At 36.0% G+C, this 20789-nt stretch overlaps 2 protein-coding genes across 2 annotated transcripts in view; both read left to right on the top strand.

Moving 5' to 3' along the window:
* Nucleotides 1–1615, top strand: part of LOTGIDRAFT_174865 (hypothetical protein) — a gene marked incomplete at both ends in the record, with an annotated part of 2639 nt that extends 1024 nt beyond the window's left edge. Inside the window, one exon of the mRNA XM_009054725.1 lies at nucleotides 1599–1615. Coding sequence (XP_009052973.1) covers nucleotides 1599–1615 — 17 coding nt within the window. The remainder of the gene's footprint in view (nucleotides 1–1598) is intronic.
* Nucleotides 1616–11992: 10377 nt separating this feature from the next.
* LOTGIDRAFT_174864 (hypothetical protein) overlaps nucleotides 11993–20789 on the top strand; it is a gene marked incomplete at both ends in the record, with an annotated part of 10010 nt that continues 1213 nt past the window's right edge. Inside the window, 16 exons of the mRNA XM_009054724.1 lie at nucleotides 11993–12458; nucleotides 12733–12805; nucleotides 13237–13330; nucleotides 13768–13845; nucleotides 14238–14392; nucleotides 14802–14848; nucleotides 15257–15362; nucleotides 16168–16320; nucleotides 16652–16793; nucleotides 17047–17172; nucleotides 17563–17614; nucleotides 17930–18079; nucleotides 18412–18534; nucleotides 19142–19264; nucleotides 19687–19809; nucleotides 20581–20703. Coding sequence (XP_009052972.1) covers nucleotides 11993–12458; nucleotides 12733–12805; nucleotides 13237–13330; nucleotides 13768–13845; nucleotides 14238–14392; nucleotides 14802–14848; nucleotides 15257–15362; nucleotides 16168–16320; nucleotides 16652–16793; nucleotides 17047–17172; nucleotides 17563–17614; nucleotides 17930–18079; nucleotides 18412–18534; nucleotides 19142–19264; nucleotides 19687–19809; nucleotides 20581–20703 — 2134 coding nt within the window. The remainder of the gene's footprint in view (nucleotides 12459–12732; nucleotides 12806–13236; nucleotides 13331–13767; nucleotides 13846–14237; nucleotides 14393–14801; nucleotides 14849–15256; nucleotides 15363–16167; nucleotides 16321–16651; nucleotides 16794–17046; nucleotides 17173–17562; nucleotides 17615–17929; nucleotides 18080–18411; nucleotides 18535–19141; nucleotides 19265–19686; nucleotides 19810–20580; nucleotides 20704–20789) is intronic.

The following is a 20789-nucleotide window of genomic DNA, read 5'->3' as shown; positions in this document are numbered from 1 at the left end:
AGTCAGCAGACTTGTGTGATTTGTTTCTCAGATTTGCCAAAGACTGTAAATGATGGTGATATAGAAATATTAAAACAGAACTTGAGTCGTTGAGCACTATTTCAAAATGATAGTACGTTTTAGAATTAACATAAAATTTAATAATTTTAAACATGGCGAATAAGAGCCAGTAGATAAACCTGGTATCATAAATAACATAACAGGATCCTTATATAATCTGATAAATCAAAAAAACTTAGTAATTATCCATAAAAATGCAATTAATTATTGAAAAACGCTTAATATCAATATTAAGCGTTTTTAAAATAATTACTTAGTTTTATGAATTTTCCAATTTTACAGATTTTACAGGGATTCTGTTGTAACTTTATGACACCAGGTAAGTTAACTGATGAATTTATATTCATACTGACTATTTCCAGAACTTAAATTTCATGCTCATTCTAAGACGTAGTATCACTTTAACATTAAAAATATTCTATTATTGTATGATGGTAAAATATATTATAAAATGTCTTAAATTAAATACTTGAAAATCAGAAATATTTGGCCTTATATAGTTGATGTGCATTTACTTCTCAACAATTTTTAGAATCCTTTTAGTTTCCAACTGGTATAACTATCAGAGGCCAGATAAGTGTCCGCAAAGGTCAGGCAGTCAGCTTTCAGAGGCTAAGTTCAAGTCAGCAAGATTTAGACAAGCTATATAGACATCAGATGCTAGATAAGGGTCAGTATATTTCAGACTAGCTATATAGACATCAAAGACGAGGTAGGAGTCAGTATGTTCTGACTAGTTAAATACCTACCAGAACCTAGGTATAGAGTCCGAGTCGGCAAATGTCAGATAGTCAACTATTAGAGACTAGCGATAGTCAGCAAATACCAACAAGTCAAATAACTATGAGAGGCTAAGTAGGAATCAGAAAGTTTCAAACTAGTCAGATCGCTATAGAATAAGATGGGTAATAACTATCAGAGCCTAATAGTCAGCAAGTATATGAGGCGTCAAATTCCAAGCAAAGACTATATACGAAACTTTCAGAATAGTTACATAGTTATCAAAGGCTAAAAAAAAATTACCAAATAAACAATATTAGCTATATGGACTGTCAAAAAGACGTGTTAAGATGGTAAACCACTCGTGAAGTCATATCAGGTGCTCCATTCTCTTTGAATCAATCCAAATGATAAAATATTGTCACTACTTCGTGAAAAACCTTAAAAATTTAATACCCACAAGGACTAATACACTGGCAGAGCCAGGTTTACGTACGATAGGGAAGGAGTGCAAAATATCTGAGATTGCTCTAATTTCTAACTTTGTTATGAGATATTTGCCCGAAAAACTTGCTTTCGGGGATGCGAGGGGCGGCTGATCCCTCCGCCAGTCCCCCCCCCCCCTCCTTTTGGCTCGTGGACTAATGTAAGAATATAAATTATAATATATTATAATGATAGTTGTTCGATATAAATCATTTGAATATTGTCAAACAGTATTCATCATAATCAACTTAACATTTTATCTTCTCACGACCAGTTTATTTATTGTATTTTATTCTCATCTATTCTTATTTATTAATTTTTTTATTTTTCAGTTTATTTATTAATTTGAAATTTATTGTGAAATTATTTTTGCATCATTAATTTGAAATTTATTTATTCATTTATTTTTGCAATTTTAATTTAATTCATTTTTATTTATTTATTTATTTATTTATTTATTTATTTATTTACATTTCTTTATTTATTTATTGTGTTTATTTTTCGATTTATTTATTCATTCATTCATTCATTCATTCATTTTAAATTATTAATTGATGCTAAAACGTTCTGGAGTAAATTTGACTTGAGCACATGGTAAATGACCATAATATTAGGTCACTCTGTGGCCTACTTTCAGGTTAATTAATTAAACTAATTAGTAATTAAGGCGAGGAACCGACCCACTGTCATATAGACCTAGTTAGCCCAGACTTTTATGGTCTAAATTAGACAGAGATCAAATACTCATAAATAGTATGACAAGCGCCTGCGGCAAACTCGTACCTTAGATGACAAATTTCAAAAACCAGTTTCTACCTAAATATATATATATACTTTGGTTAAATTTACTTTTTTTGTATCACGTAGGCCAGTAAGGTGGTGGTACCAACAAACTTTTGAAGACTTGAAGTTCTAGACTAAAAGTATTTCAAACGAGTGATATCCAATTTGGTACCAACGCATTTACACTGTGAACTCTTTCTACACGACACTGGAACTGTGGTTTGCCGTGACATCAGTAGTCATTTTCTAAAGCAGCATATTTCTAGAGAAATCTGGAATTAGGGCTTTAGAGAATCGCCAGAATCTGCTGAATGATAACTTTGGACCTATCTTCAATTCATTCTAAAAAATTAGCATCGCTTCTATTAACATTGAGTGGACTTAAACCAATTTTTCACTTAACCTCAAAACTCTATTGATTGTTAAAATTTGAAATTTAGATAAAGGAAAAATGTTAGAAAATTATCTAAATTGGGACCAATCAAGAGAAAATACAGTAGTTGGTTTTTAGATAGTGAAAATGCCAAATGTAATAGTGAGAAGAAATAACAATATAGGAATAAAACTTCAGTACTTGTCAGCTCGAGAATAAGATGGTACCACAAGCTACTTTCAACGTTTTTAATCTATTTATCGTCTTTTTGACTACAATTTTAGTGCAGAAATCTTACAGTTTTCCTGGTAAGTACCCACTTGTCTTTTTTGAGAAGATGTTTTTTTTTAGTTTTGTATAACAGTATTGTTATACTATATGAAGCTACTAGGTCTTGGTGTTATCAATATTTTAGAGGGTTGTCGACAGCATCACTATTGCGGATGTTATCCACTAAACATCACCTAACTCTATTCTAGATGGTGGTTTACTGTTGTAATATCGTCTGATTTTAGAAATACACCAAACTCTGGGTTATATTCTAGAGGGTGGTTCACTGCTGTACTATTGTCTGTTTTTAGAAACACCAGACAACACCTAACCCTGGGTTATATTCTAGAGAGCGGTTCACTGCTGTACTGTTGTCTGTTTAAAGAAACCCCAGAAATCACCTAACTCTGAGTTATATTCTAAAGTGTAGTCTACTGTTGTACTTTTGTCTGTGGGTTACATTCTAGAGAGGGGCCACAGTTGTTTTATTTTCTGCTTAAAGAAACACCAGACATCTCCTAAACCTGGGTTATATTCTAGAAAGTGGTCTACTGTTGAGCTTTTGTCTGTTTATAGAAACCCCCCTGTGGGTTTACAATTTAGAGAGGGGCTCACTGTTGTACTATTTTCTGCTTAAAGAAACACCAGACATCAACTAACCCTGGGTGTATTCCAAGAGTGATTCACTGTTGTAACTATATCTGTTTGTGTTTATACACAAGACATCACCTAACCCTGGGAGTATCCCAAGAGTGATTCACTGTTGTAATAATATCTGTTTGTGTTTATACACAAGACATCACCTAACCCTGGGAGTATTCCAAGAGTGATTCACTGTTGTAATAATATCTGTTTATACACAAGACATCACCTAATCCTGGGTGTATTCCAAGAGTGATTCACTGTTGTGCTAATATCTGTTTATACACCAGAGTAGGACGTAAAACTCCATTCATTTCATTTATACACCAGACATCAACTAACCCTGAGTAGAGAGTGATCTACTGTTGTACTATCGTCTGTTTAGAGAAACACTATACATCACAGTTGCATTTTGTCTGTTTTTCATATATATAACTAGACATCCCCTATCTCTGTGTTATATTCTATCTAGAGGGCGGCTTACTGTCATTTCACCGGCTATAGAAACACCAGACATCACCCAACGTAATAACTGGATAATATTCTAGTTTCTGATTGTGGGAACACCAGGCATCGCGTTACTCTGGGTTATATTCTAGAGGGTGCTCTACTGTTGTACTATTTTCTGATTTTAGAAACACCAGGCATCACGTTACTCTGGATTGTAATCTAGATGTTGGTCTACTATTGTCTTTTTATAAAACACTTTACTCTGGGTTAGGTATAGATGAAAACCCACCAGAAATCACCAAACTCTGGGTTATATTCTAGTTATCAGTATCAGTAAAGGTAATTTTCTGTTGTGTTATTGTCAGAAAATAGAATCACCAAGTATCGGATCATTTCTCACCGCGGCTCTTTGATATTTAATCATGGGATCTATTGTCATGTGAGCTTATTTTGTTTGAATGGTGATAAGTTTGATAATAATGTATGCTCGTTTGTTTTGGGCAGTGTATTGGCATTGGACAAAGATTGATATATTTCAACTGTTAAGGTCGCGCCGATAGTACCCTTTAAGAGTGAACACATCTTTAAAATGTATATATTTAGATATTTCGAATTAAGTATTTAACCCTGTGGCGGCGCCAGGTTTACATCCGAGGGGAAATATCTGAAATTTTTGCCCGAAAAATATGCTGCAGAGCGGAGGGGGGCGACTGCATCCTCTGTCCCTCTTTGGCTCCGCCCCTGGTTTAACCTTGACTGCAATAGTCACCTTTCTTGTATCACTAAAGTTTGGAATTGAAGTGATCTGATGAGAGGGGCCCCCGATCTGAACACGAAGTCATATTGTATACAGCCTTTCTATCGAGGGCTCTGGTTGGCTGTATTCAACAATTCAATCATACCTCTGCATTTCTGATGCAAGAAAAGTGGCTATTGCAGTCAAGGTATATGTACGGTATTTGTAATAGCTTGACATTGTGAAGACGGAGTGAACAGAGTAGAGTGAATCAATATGAACCAGACAAACTTTACGTTAATTATCCAACGTAACAAATAACGCTTGTTTGACAAAATTTTTATGTACTATATTTTACGATGAATGAGTAATTTCTTGTAACATATTTAAGGTGCATTAGCCTTGTCTAATAGAAAAACTTACATCCTTTGACAGCTGGTGGGGAAGTCGGATTATTATCCGGTTTACAATTTCTTAGTCATATTCCATTAGTCACCAGGAACTAGTCTTAAAGGGGCAGGTCGTTTAATCTAACGTGTCAGTCGAGTACATTTTAAAAGGGCCCTCACAGTTGTGTATGTTTGCGAATAATGCATGTGGTCATGAGTACCGAACGCAACTCACAACTCTGTGAATGCACTAGTCTGAAACCTCTGCCTCTATTTCAGCCTCCGATAGCCATTTTTACAACTGTCCAATTAGCTATCAGAGGCTAGAGTAGAGACAAATGTTTCGGTCTCTAGAGCACGAGTGTTGCGTTCGGAACTTAAGACAGCTATTATTACCCACAATCATACGCAACTGGTGACCACTTTGGTTGGTTGGTAGATGACAAGTTAACGCTCGCTTCCAGCGGATGCTGATATCGCAAACTATGTAGTTGTTGGTAGTCGTAGTAATTTGTAGTTGGATTGGTTCAAATTGGATGATTCTGGGTTGTTGGTTTGGTCGTTGGGCCCCTTAAATATTTAGTTGACGAACTCGTTGAAAAGAAAAATTAACGGATCCCAATTTGAAATAATTGGTAACCCATATTCCACTGTTGGAATTATCCCGCCAAATTATAAATGGTTGGATATAAAGCATTATATTTCATAAATTATGTTTTATCGATAGTTATAGAAGGGTGTAAAGCTGTATAATATCCTTCTAAACATATCATCGGTTCTTTTGGATATATCCCTTTAAGGAATGACTAATTAGCCAGTACGATTTAGTCTGATTATATAGCTTGTACTATGGTTGCTGGCATAATAACTGTGACCCTGTGTTCTTGTCGGATATTCATTGTGGTCTGATGTAGTAAAAAAACAACCCACATCCTTAATAGTACTGATATATAATACAGTCGGGCTGGAAAGTCTTAAATTTTCTGCAATACAGCAGTTTGTACTCGTACAAGTATTTTATGCAGTTACCCTACATTAGTGGTTCCCAACCTTTTTCAGCCTTCACACCCCTGGAGTAATCACCTGGACCTTCTTTACATTCTTCTCCTACACCAGTTGGTCACACCCCTGACACCCTAGTCCCACACCCCCATATAAGACAATTTCTGATCTCAAGTGATTTTTTGGACCCTGTATATATGAACTTCCCATATTCTTTCGGGTATTGCTGCCCTGTTGTCAGCCTATATAGACACCGGACATCAACTAACTCTAGTATTAGTGCAACCATTGATTTAGGACAGTGGTTCCCAACCTTTCTCAGCCTTCACACCCCTGGAGCAATCACCTGGATCTTTCACACCCAAAAAATTGTTTCATTCACATTTCCTGCATGTGATGATGTGAGGTGCTCTCTCAATTTAAAATAATTTCTTCTCCTACACCAGTTGGCCACACCCCTGACACCCTAGACCCACACCCCCAGGGGGTGAAAACACACCAGGTTGGGTACCAGGAATTTAGGAGATTCTCTATTGAATCTATTTCTATATTCATTTGTATAGCAATTTTTATAAAAGTGTGCCAGAGTTGTTGATATATTGGGAGATAAATGCAATATAGGCCTAGATTTCGGACTATTAAGCTTATTGGTTTGTCCAGATTACCTTGACCCATATTTCAATGACCTGGTTCATATAAAAGTACAATTATGATGAATTGGAGTGACCAAGTGACTGGATGAGATCATCTGTAGATTTGGTCATCATAAGAACCTGTAGGTCAACTTTACCCGACAAAACGTTACTTGGACATTTTCAACAAGATCGTGGTCAGACTTTTTTAATTAATAGTATGGCGTCATTAATTTAGTCGACCGTTAACAAATACCTGAGGAAACATGCTGTTCTGTAACCGGATTTCCATTCCTTTCCTCCATCTTGATTTCTGAGAGGTCGTTAGTCACTTTCAACCATCGATTGAAGGTTTGATTGGTAGAGGTCTTTCTTTTCGATCCTTTTAATTCCCTGGTTCCTAATCTTGGGTGTTTTTACCTCCTGGGGGTATGGGATTAGGATGTCAGGGGTGTGACCAAATACTCGAGGAAAATAATTTATTTTGAATTGAAAGAGCACCTCACATCATGTTGGATATGTGGATGAAACAAAATTTTGGGGATGCGAAAAGTCCAGGCGATTGCTCCAGGGGTGTGAAGGCGGAAGAAGGTTGGGAACCACTGTTTTAATTGATCATAACGGAATATAGTGAGAAAGTACCTCTGTACGAACATGGTAATTTAAACCACGAAAGACGAATATGTCATAATATGCAAGAATACATTATAATATTATAAGGATAAAGGGAAAGGGTCCACATCTATCCCTCTTCAACAGTTAGGAACTTCACAATGCAAGTTATTAGTTTATTAGTGATCTTTTATTATAATTTTATGTCAGTCTACCAGTGAAAACTGTCATGTTGTATTGGACATAATGTTAAGCTATTACGAACTTTACCTTATACCTTGACTGCAATGGCCCACTATTCTTGTATCACGGAAGTTTGTTAAGGCAGCGATTTGATTGAATTGTATGCTGCAGGAAACAGCCAATCAGAGGCCTAGACAGAATATCTACAAACAATATGGTTACAATCTTTCTGTCGAAGGCTCTAATTGAGTCGATGCACAAGCTTAAAATCCAAGAAAGGTGGCTATTGTCAAGGTATAAGACGAAGTTTGCAATAGCGTGACATTGTGAAGATGATTGGACAGCGGTATAAGTTAACAGCTGATGCGGCTTAATTTAGTACAGAGATGTCGAAAGGTGTCTGGGCGATTCCTGCCCATCCAGTCGTATAGTTACTATTCTACATTCCTTGACAATGTTTTAACACCTAGAGAAGATTGACTCATCACAGTACGTTATCTTCTTACTCTGAACCGTTCAGCTAGATTACACATCGTGTTGAAACAAGACGATTAACGACACCTTGGTTGACTAACCAGGCTTATCACACGTGCTCCCAACATCTCGAGGTCATTGGTCTCTTTCTTTCTGTTAAACCAGGAGTCTTCAACCTAGGGTTTCATTACTCCCACGAGCTTTGTGGCGCTATTTATTTATTCTTTCTTAATTCTCCAACATGGATAAGGTCTAAAGAGATTGTAAAGAGGTTTTCTGAATTTTTGTATGCGTGTCGGGGACACTGATAGCATCAATTTGCACCATTACAATGTTCAATCAGACGTCTGTGGTTCCTGCAAATCCACTAAAACTACGTGTTTTATGACGTCATTTATTTGCTTGTATCACATAAGTCCTTTGCGGGGGTGACGTCATATAACACTTAGTTTTAGTAGAATTGCTAGCAAATTGTTAACCAATCCAATTGCATGAAATTATATGGTTATCCATAATTTATGAATTATCAAGTTTTCAAACTTCAGTTTAGCTTGTATAACATTCCTCATCCCACACTATACCCAACATTCAGTACAATATGTTGACAAACTGTAGAGAGTTTGACAGATCTGTCAGGTTAACCAGTCATATTGAATTATTTCAGTTCGGAAAGGCTACTTATGATTTCTTTGACATCCATTCATCCAGTTAATTTTTTTGAACATGTGTATGGAATAGACTTCTCAGCCCACGACGATATAGAAGGTAGAATTTGGAGACGCTGTTGGCCTGTATGGACTTGAGGACAAGAGAGGAGCGGAATTGATCGATTGGCCGACCTATATCGTCATTACAACTAAACACCAAATTGCCCCTTCCCCACCCCTGAAGAATCAAGTCTGGATATGGACCTGAGAAGCTGTCATGTTTATCAATGAAAATGAAGCTATAATTTTTATCAAACAATGTTTTGGCCCAGATAGATCAGATTCCTCAGCCCACGCCACGTCGTATATAATGTACTATGTTGATAAACTGTCGGTAGAGTTTGAAGGAAATGTCATTCGGAGAGGATATATATGTTTTTAATCTGTATTAGAGTGTAGATTTTAAACTGAGGTCTTTATGTTGACTGACAGATTCTCGATACATCTCAATGAATATTTTTATCCCGAGGCAAATCACATTGTATTGGTGGAAATTTGAATTTTTTAATCGGCAGGTGCCCTGTAATAAATCAAAAGAGAGGCTTAGGTTGAATATTTTCGACCAAATGTTTCCTTTTTTAAAGCTATACTTTTTAAATGTGATTCTTGAAATGCAGATGTAAGTGGCTTCATGGACCAATATATGGATTATATTTGGAAATATTCACTGCAGTCAGTCTGGAAAGCGGGCTCAAGCTTCTGTTCCTAAAATTGATTTTATATTAAGGGAGATGGGCAAATGATAGCTGGAAGTGAGCTTTATCATTATGGGTAATATCAGAGCCAATATTAAGAGGACCATACCCCTTTAAATTTCCATCTTACTTTTTATGTTACCAATTAAGCTAGTTCAGCGATTACTTCTGTTTAAAAATCAATATATAACAGTAAAATTTTGACATAAAATTTCATTATAAAAGAATATGGGTGTTTCCCTTCACATAAACAGTTGATAAAAACTAAATAAAATATTATAAGGAATGGATTCTATTAAAACAATATATAAGTCTTAATTTGCCTAAAATAACTATTCATTTACTTTAATATTGTATCGACGTTTTACCTACTGTTTGCTCGTTATCGTGTGATTTCTTTATAACAAGTCGTTCGTTATTTTTTCAATTTTTCAAATTTCTGTTCTTTTATACTTTCCTCCCAGGTGATATTGAAGATTTCACAATTTTTGTGTTGTTTAAGGGACAAAAATAGAGCTATATAAGCCAGTTATCTAGTTTCAACAAGATTATTTAGTGAAAACAATCAGGGGCAAAAGCGGACCCAACAATAATAGAAATAGGTACCAATAAGTAAGTTTGCGACTTAGGAACTTAAGGATTGGTTTTTGTATGGTAATAAATCGTCCTGGCTGCTAGTATTAAAGTCTAGAACATCTCAATCTTAAAAGGTGCCATATTTTAAATTTCCAAGTGTCAAAAGATCAAAACAAAATTTTATAATCCCTGCCAAACTTTTCGTCAAAGTGCAGGTCATTTCGTCCAATTTAAAGTACGAAATGACCCCAGTTTATTTCATTCTGGCAATCCCATCTTCATAACTGCTATAAAAATTTGCATAATTTAACCACTTTACTGGTGTTGACGAGTTTTAACCTTTTTAATCTGATAAACATTACAGAAAATATATGCAAGGTCAACAAACGAACCAACACACACGAATGTAAATAACGAAATACGCAATAGTGGGAATATTTCTTTAATCAATTGTCATTCGATTAGACGAGGGAAACTAGTTAGTCACGTGAGTGAAACAATCCGTTCAAGGTCCTATGGCATATTAAATTAGTAAACTCTGGATTTGAAGAATTCCCCCCGTTGAACACTGTCATCATTATCATTGACTGGTAGGAGATAAATACATCTTCTGTTATTTAAAATACCGGAGTAATAAGCAAAAATATATACAGATCCCATTTATCAAAATGTTTGAGATAAAATGAAGATTTCAGAATAAAAGATACTTGTTTAAGAGTAGTTATACCCATTGTTTTCCTAATTTGTTCTGAACTTATTTAGGATGAATAAAATATGTTTTTTTTAAAATGGTCTATTACTCTGAATCAAACAAGGGCTTTGTATCTAGAATGTTATGTGAGATGGTGAGATAGATGTTTTAAAGTTAGGTTTTGAACAAGAATATAATTAGTTTTATATAGAGATGCCCTTACATCATAGCGATTACCAGTTGCATATGGTTGCGAATAATGTGGCTATGAGTTCAGAACTCAGTTGTATGAGAGTTGTGTTCGAAATTTATGATTGAAAATCTTATCCGCAACTGGTGCTCGCTATGATTATTGCCTTAAAGAGATTGAAAAGAAGATTTCTAAGTTTTTATGTGTATCGAGGACACTGATAGCATCAATTTTCACCATTCCAATTTTCATTCTGACATCTTTGTTTCCTGCAATTAAACTAAAACTTACGTGTTTATGACATCACTAGAGGGGAGCTACCAGAAGCTACTATTAATATCTATACAGTTCCCCTCTAGTGACGTCATAAACCGCGTTAGATCTAGTAAAATTGCAAGTATCAAAGGCGTCGGAATGAGAATTGGAAAGATGCAAATTGATGCTATCAGTTATGACTTTATGTTTCAATTACATGTATTACATCAGCTGGTCTTGTGGTATAAGCAGACATATCTTAGATAGTCTTGGATCAAACACCATCAGAATTTTATGTTGTTTTGACCTACCCGTTGCTTTTTCTGAAAAAAATTCACACACATAAATATAAGTTCTTTTGTAGCGATATACTATGTCACAGTTGAAGGTTTCTTACATTTTGAGAAAGGCACCCTTTAAGTATAAACAAGTCGTTTACATTAATGTATTATTAGTCCATCCATCAAGGTTTTAAAACGTCATGACTTTCATTCATTTACATAAAATACGGAAAAAATAATAAGTGCTTTGAAAGGTACAGAATGATTAGATCTTTACTCAATGTCTCTCTTGTTCTAGTTAATTGAATGACGAATCACTCCGCCCTAATTTTATTCTTACGTTTTGACAATCAATAAAGTTTTTTAATTAATTAAATACGTTTTCCTTCTGTATATAATAAACTGTTCCTTTTATATTTACCATTGTTTTCTGAAATACTCGTGTGTTGAAGACGGAAAGAAAATGAACAGTGAACAGTGAACAGTGGTCAATTCCTTAGACCACATTTTCAATTTGTGACATCGGGAATACTTGCTTAATTGTTTTTCAACATTGTGGTATTGGATATTCTGTATTATCATCTCCAGGCTTCGGTTTCATCAGGATACTGTTTTCATCACAAATATAAAAACACAGATCGTTCCAGATATGGTGGTAAAATTCTGATTACATGACATATTTATATAACAAAAAACCCATAGATATGTGTTAAAAATGATGTTAATGTTGAAAATCTGGCTAAACGAGCGAAGTTGAGTGTAGAGTACTGACTTAAAACTTCACCATGGAGCGTTGTGGAAGAGCAATTACAATGACCCATATCACCATCTCAAAACTATTAATAACACTACTACTATTAGGGTTTGTAGTTCACAATGTTTATGGACAATCTAATGGTTCTCAGTTATTTCACAGATCCAGATCGCGACATCCGGGTCACAGACGATCTAATCCTGTTAGTAGTCCTCGAACTCTACAGATGTTGACCAAGAGACCTGTGTTCAAGCCAACATTCCGTCCCATACAACAAACTATTAGACGAGTTATTCCAAATAGAGTAATTGTTCCCCGCCAATATACTCCATCAAAGACTATTACACCTCGTCACAGATTGCTAGTGAATACACCTGGTCGTAATGTGATGCATCATAAACAATATAAAGTGCCTAATCAATTAGCGAAATCCTTCAAACCAGTTACACCTCTAGTTAAACCTTCCATTAAACTCAGTTCTCCGTACCCTGTCAGCAGTAAGTAATCCTAGCAAAAGTGAAATGTGATATTCCATCATTCGTGCGTAAATTATAATCCATTAATTCAGCTATTTTCGTATATACAATATATATTATGTAAACTATCGAAAAAAAGATCAGGTATACCAGAAGATTGAGTATGCCCTGTCTCGCTTTGTATTGTTGTTTTTTCTTTGTGTTAGTAGAGTTATTTTCTAGTTAATATTTCCAAAGTTAAACATCATGGCTTATACTAATTATGTAATAAACGAAAACATTAATATACTTTCAGGAGCTAACTATATAGGAGAACTGCCCAATGAAATCGAGTTGTTAGTTGTTGTTGATTATGAAGCCTACTTGAGGTACGTAGTAATAAAAACCATACCGACTTATTCCTTGATACCACACAGATCGCCTGATATTTGGTCAACTTTCACTTAGAGATTCCATTTTGAGATTGGATTTCTTCCACATATCAGAGTCCATGACAAATATAATTCTCATTCTTATAGATCACATATAACAGTCTGTAGATTTCAGATATGAATTAACTGCCTTATGAGTATAGATGGTGTAGAAATATTTTACCCATGGATTACACACAACATAATATAATCTTCCTTTGAAATAAAGGTCAACTTTCCAATACATGATCCAAAGGCGTTTAATTAAAGACAGCGAAAGTCGGCCAAGAAGTCGGCAGCAAATATCATATAGCAAGAAACACAAACCAAAAGCAATTCCTTCATGGAGTAGCCAACTCGTATATAAAGATACTGGACATTTATTTCAGATGGTACGAGAGAGAAGGTATCAAATATCAGAATGGAAGAGATATTAAAACACAACAAGCTATCACCAAATATGTCACTTCATTAGTCCATGATGTAAGTAACGTTTTCTGTTTCATCGACTAGGATAAGTCTCCAATAGCCTCGACATTCACCATTTATTCCATTGTATGTTAAATGGCTGGTATTTTGTGTCATCGAAAAGGATAAGTCGTCTTTCATAACCTCGACATGCACTACCTATTCCATTGGATATGAAATTGCATGTATTCTGTGTCATCGACAAGAATCAGTCTTACATCACTTCGGCTCTTACTTGTATGTACTCAACATTAGCTATTCCATTATAGCATTTATACTGCAAATGACACACGTCTCACATTATCAACTTCATCACCGTCGTCTTCTCTGTGGCATATTCAGCATCAATTGAACCAAATCCAGTTCCATTCTCACAATCTGCTAGTTATTTAGACTTCATAGATTAGATATTGGTTTTGAGGAACTTCATTCATTGTTTTTTAACATTGTAGATGAACAATCTGTATCACTCGTTAGAAATGTTGGATTTAAAGATAGACATCACCCTGGTAGATATTCTTATAATACAGGTAAGATCCAACTCATTTATTTGATGTTCGACTTGGTTACTGCTCGGTTAACGTCAACAGTGACGTTTCTACGGAAGTGGAAGGTTGTTTCCTCCCTTTGACAAATCTGTGGTCACTATTCGGTGACTATTGAGTGCCACTGATGCAGTATATGACCACATAAAGAGTAATCTCTCGTTAGGTTAATTATTATGGAAACCAATTGCTTTGTCACCCTTAATGACTGAAAATTATTTCAACTAATTTTTTCCCTCAATTTCCAAGACTAGCTGTCCTAATTAGGGTTGTGTATCTCATGCAGGCATCGGAAGAATGAGACAAGCTATGGTCAATTGTTCTTTTTCATAGCGATATATTTCATCCATTCCTATTTTCTGTGATTACTTTTTCAGTCCAAAGAAGGGGGATATTGGTTAAGTAAATTATCGAAAAAAGGATTCCCAAGAAATATTGTCAACGCTGCTTCTTCATTGGCGTCTTTTTATAGATGGGTAAAAAAACACGAGAAGGTGTTGCCTCCACATGATCATGCTATGCTGCTAACAGGGTAAGTTGATATTTTGACATCAGGGTTCGAGTGAATCGTCGAAATGATTCGAGAACACTTTATGTTTTCTTACACTAGTACGTTTCATGTCCATTTCGATATCTTATTCTTACAAGACAGAGGATGGTTCGTTACATTTTGCTATTCTCGGCAGTTTCGGTATAAATACAGCTAAATCTACATCTGCAATAATTGGATCATGTCTCTTTGCTTCGAGGCTTAAAAAAAAACGCCCACGAAACAAACAAGACCACCTATTCAAAATATGAAAAAGAGCAGTCCTGGACATTACTGGATATCCTATGAGATGATGTCGGGTGCTCACATGGAGTCGTCAGCTGTGTACTGTAATATATTTGCTCCTTATATAGTTGTTTACGTCTAATTAAGGTTAGTTGTTTTTTTTCAGGTTTGATTTACAATCTGCCAACGAAGCACCGAATAAACTTACAACAGGTAAACAACAACTTTTTATTTTAGGATAACATGTTGTTTTATAAGAGTTGTACATCATTTGAGTTTTTCTTCGTGTCTTCTTAAATGATACCAAGAGTCATAGTGACCCAGAGGCGTGCTTCCAATTAACAATTAACTCTTAGGTTTTCTGCTACAAAGATCGAGTTCAAATTCCATATTCGGTTGCCTCTTGACAGTTTTGCCTTAACTGTTAAAAGAAGCTTATATAGCTCTCTATCACTTGGTACATGCCCAAGAGCAAGGAGATAGGGGTGCTGAAATCAGATGGGAATGCCGAGACCCTGTGTAATACAGAATGTATCTTTAAAGTTAGAAATCAGCAAAGACTAATAGAAGTAGCACAAAGTTATTTTCGTTATGGTTCTATATTTTTCTGCTATATTTCAGGCCACGCCTATCTAGGCACTATGTGTAAAAGGTCCTCGGTATCAGTGGTAGAGAATCAGTTTAACTTTGAGGATGTGGTTGCAGCAAGTCATGAACTGGCTCACAGGTAGGATTTAGACATCTATTCATACTGTTTCTATGTTCATCTTTTCATACTGCTTTCATGTTCATACTGTTTTATGTTCATACTACTTTTATGTTCATCTGTTCATTATGCTTTATGTTCATCTCTTCATTATTCTTTATGTTCATCTGTTCATTATGCTTTATGTTCATCTCTTCATTATTCTTTATGTTCATCTGTTCATTATGCTTTGAGCTCATCCTCTGCATCGTTGTACTCCACGCGAGCTTTCATCTTCATAATGTCAATCTATTACGGTCAGGTATTAAACTCACTTGGAATCTAAATATGCAGAAGCTGTATGAAAGGCATCTTCACAATGTCAAGCTACCGAATACAGCCAATCAGAGCCCTCGATAGAAAGACTGTAATCTTTATGGCTATTTTTGTTTACAGACTTTCTATCGAGTCTTCTGATTGACTATTTTTTCTATGGTATGATCCAGTCAAATCCCTGCATTTTCAAACTTCTGTGACACAAGAAAGTTGGCTATTGCAGTCAAGGTATAAAACGAAGTAATAATCTGATGTTGTGAAGATGCCTTCCATACTGCATCTGTATATTTGTACTGCCTGCGAGCTTGATATACCTTCATTTATCTGTGTCTGGAATAATGTCTTCTCGTTTCAACGTCCGGTCCATATTTCACCATTAACTAGTCGACTCACTCCCGGAAAAGTTTTCTAAAAAAAAACAGCTAGTAGGAAATAATGATGTTTATCATTCATAAACTGTAATCTTAACATAGATTCACAGTGTTTGAAATCATATTAATTCATCTTTCAGTCTGGGGTCTGAACATGATGGAGATGGTAATCCGTGTCCCGATACAGAAGGGTATATAATGGCACCAGTTATAGAAGTTAACGCTACTAATAGATGGTCGTTTTCTACCTGCTCACATCAATACATCCAGGATTTACTGGAGAAGTTAGATAGGTAGGTGTTACAATCACATGAACAACTACTAATGTCTGTTCGTTCAATCGTCCGGCCGCAAAAATATGCGGCAATCCTCGGCAGTTTCCGTGCTTGAATCAGAGCACTCTGCTAGCGGAATTTTTGCGGTATGTCGGTCAGCCGTTAAAAGAGCTCAAGTCGACACTGCTACTGCTCAAATCAGAGGGCGACTGGTGTATCTTAGGGAATATGGATATCGCTGGGTGTACTCTAGCGCATCCACAATTGAAAACACAGTGTCGAGCTTATTACTGTCGGCTAATATTTTTTGTTCTATCTTCTTAATATTCCATGTTTGTGTTTATTGTAGGGAAGAAAGGAACTGTCTCTCCACCAAAAATAATCTCGGCCACATGCCACAACTACATGACGCAGACGTTAAACTTGGCGCCCTTCTTTCTCCAGATCAGCAATGTGCTCTAATTGAAGGTCCTGGATCTTTTCTTTGTAGGGTAAGTACATTAAAACATGTTGTATGGATACATATATATATCGAGCATTATTGACCACGTGGGCTATGTAAATTGTATTTCTAGTACACAGGTACGCAGTACGCCGCATCGTAACTACAAAAGAACGTGCGTTCAACCAATGGTTCCATATTGTAACTTTTCCCATCTCTACCAGCCACAAGACATATTTGACGCGTGATATCCAAGCAATGTGTAATAACAAATCCTTCATGAAAATGTCTATGTCTTTCAGGATTTCTACCAAGAATACAACTACCATACATTATGTCGAGAAATGTGGTGTAACAATATCACATCACCTACACCGACCTGTAACACTTTCCTGGGATCAGATGGTTTCTCTTGTGGCAACCAGAAGGTTTGTATCACTTCGTTTCGTCTATTGTACATTGAACCAAGTTATCTTGCAAACAATCCGATGCTTGCTTCAAATCATTCAATTGTCGATTTATCTTGTGACAAGCGATAGCACAATGTTTCAATGAACATTACATGACAAAGCTAGATGAGATGGGATGGATTCCTCGAAATGGATCGAAATCCGATGTTTAAAAGATTGAAGATGTCCTTCTATGAGGCGTAGCTATTATAATCCTAGCCTTTGCTAAAGGTACTGGTCGTAGATCTTAACCTAATGGATCACAGGACTGTCACAATTTAAACTTGAAGCGATTTATAAACTTATAAACAGTTTAGTCTGCGTTTTGGTGTGGATATTAAGCTAACCGGTGTCTTTGAATATTTTCAGGTGTGTATCCAGGGTGAATGTGTTTTCCAACAAACAGCAAAAGTTGTTCCAGGTACGTTTCAAATTTTCCGTTTCATGTTTTCACAATCAGTGGTAAAATTGCCATAGTTGTTTTCTCTGGGTTGTACTCTGCCTGGACCTTATTTAGTCAACTAACTTGACTATGCACTTGAGAAAGGCTAGTGGTTTAACCCGTAAATTACCATCTTGAATGATCCAGGACGGATTGAACTCATTCTATGTCTATCTCGTTGGTTTTGTTGGTGTTTTGACGCATGGATTGCAGTTGGAATAGGTAATTCAGACTTTATTGATGTCATCATTTCCAGTGAATACAAGACCTGTATTTTATTGTTTTATATTCTAGATTTATGTCCCCTTGGTGATGAACCTGGAATAGTGTGGAATAACTACACTTGTCCTGAAATCGCCAAAAACGCACCAGAACAATGTTATGACGACGTTACCAGGATGAAATGCTGCTTGTCTTGTCAGAAAATCCATAATGGCGACCTAGGTAATGATCTTCTCAATGCATCACGTACTTTTTTTGGCTCCATTGGGGTTGGATAGTGGACAATGGCTTAACTACCACAGGTCCTCATCCCACAGATAAAAAGAGCAGGGCCCAAACCACTTAAGTAGTACACTAGCCTCCACTCATCTAGTTCAGTCGCCGATATCAAACATCACCTATTTGGACTCTCCGGAAAGGATCCCGAGATCACAAACTAGGGCCTGAAATGTTTGTCACTGTTTCTGTTGCTGTAGCCTATTCCCATTTCTCATGGACACGCCTGTGTTATTTTGTAAACACAATGTACTGAACCTGTGTATGTTTTATCGTAGAATGTCCTTACGGTGACAGAAGTTCGTGGTGTCGTACAGATTTAGAACTTCCGGTGGGCTGTTATTTAAACGAAGATCTCTGTTGTGCAACTTGTGCCAAAATAGAAAACAAAAACGAACCAGGTAAGCTGATATGATCCTATGTGAATTAAGCTCAAACGGTCAATGATCAAGGCAGGCGTATTGATAAGCTAGTCGGAATGCACCTATTGTTCACGTCACATTATTCCGTCGCTAGAAAGTGCAGCCATATGATTAGTTAAAACAGAGGTCAAGCAAAGGTTAACTGAAAGAAAAGTCAAGAAGGACAGTGTTAGACCTTACTGTAGTGGTTACGTACAAAGCTAATAAAACATTCGAAACTAAACTAATAAAATGCAAACGGATGTTAGGTCTAATTTTAATCAGATTGATCCAACTGTAGCTCTGCATGTGTGATGTAGAAATTAAGGCGCCATTATTCAGTTCATTTCCGTTTTAATTTCACTTTAAGTCCCACAACAAGATAAAAATAGACTGTCAACTATGTTCATATTTTTTTCATCTTGGCCCTGAATATCTGTGTTTTTTTTTTATCTAACTCAAAATACCCTTTTGTTTTCAAACGGTCTGTCGTGAAAGTTCTGATATAGGACTTTGCAATACATAGATTCAGCTTTACGGAAACTGCAGAGAATTGCCGAATGATATGTTATGTGGCATTTAATGCTAATCAATTTATCTTTCTTAGAATGTCCTTATGGAGATCGTAGTAAATGGTGTAATACCACATTATCTGTTCCTATCGGATGTTATGAGAACCAAGATCTCTGTTGTGAAACTTGTAAACAACACATCGACCATAATAATCCAGGTGAGGCAACAGGTTTTATACAAGTCGGTTCCTCAGGGTTCGAATTAAGTTTAATGGACATTGAGTTTATTTGATTCAATACCAAGCAATGGTTCACTATTGCCATAAGCTGTTGCCATAAACTGACTCTTTGCCGGATAACATAGCTATAAATACCAGACGCAATGATACTAGTCAATTTTTATCGATATCGCATCCGCTAGAAGCGAACGTTAACATGTCAAAGACCTACCTACCTTACTGGGTGGCATTTCTATGAATAATCAGATGGAAATGCCAGGAGGGATCCGCAGAATTGTTATGGAGGCTCACAGGCAATTTGTTCCTTACTAAAATGTGTCATTCTTGGTGGACATAAAAATCTTTGAGTAATAACACCTCGCTGTACTTAATCGTTAACATTGAGTTGTGTTTCTATACAGAATGTCCATATGGTGACAGAAGTACTTGGTGCTCAACGACTATGGAAGCCCCTTTTGGATGTTATAAAAACAATGAATTGTGCTGTGGAACTTGTGCTGAGTATCATCAGCCACAGAATATAGGTCAGTATCCAACATCAGACACCAATTAGTCATCAAAAGATCTGGTATCAGCAGGGTCTTTGCCCACAAACATGAGTCAAACATAAGTATTATAAGAGCGGAAAAACTCGACTTTCAGAACATTTGTTGATTTGTTCATAAATAACAACAGTTTGGTCTACTAGATATGGAAAGCATATAAACATTAAACTTTTATAAAAGCCTGCTGTGTTTGTATTTTGTGCTGTCTTGGGTTTTTATTTGCATATCAAAACCTTTCATGTATTTGTTGTCTTTAATTGCGAATTTGATGGAGATATTTTGGATCTCCCGTTGAGAATCTTACTAATTTGTAAACTTAATGAATCTCTCGGAAAGCGTTAATAAACCTTTCGACACAACAAGACTTTGAATTGTACTTCAGGATTGTTCTATTGTACAAGTTAGTATGTCATGTCAATTAAGCTTTAACTTGTACTTCTGTACAGAGCAAATGCCCTGAAACTACGGTGGTTCGTATACGACATCATTTATTTTTTCATTTTTGAATTAAAAAACAGGAATATTATTAATATGGAATTAATTTTCACCGGGATGGAAATTCAAGCTTTTAATTCAAAATCATGTTGATAATTATATTCCAGTTTTGTAATTCAAAATTAAAGAAAATAAATGATGTATACGAACCACCGTATGAAACGAACACGATTTTGTCGTCTTTAGTTTGATTAGGATAAGTAAATTTTGAATTTGTCCTCGTTCTAATTTGTTAATTTTATCTCCTCCCTCTAGGTTGTGAGTATGGGGATAAGAGTACATGGTGTGTTAATGAGATGAATGTACCTTCAGGATGTTATTTAAACAGTGATCTATGCTGTGGAACTTGTAATCAGCACTATAACTCCACCAATCTAGGTTTGTACCTCCTTTCTTTCCAACACCTCGTCCTTCAACCAATGACGTTTCTACGGAGAGGCCGAGAGTGGGAGGGGGGGGGGGGA

The sequence above is a fragment of the Lottia gigantea genome, assembly GCF_000327385.1.
Source record: "Lottia gigantea unplaced genomic scaffold LOTGIsca_222, whole genome shotgun sequence".
In the NCBI taxonomy this organism is placed as follows: Eukaryota; Metazoa; Mollusca; class Gastropoda; family Lottiidae; genus Lottia; species Lottia gigantea.
This window is presented reverse-complemented; position numbering and strand designations above follow the sequence as displayed.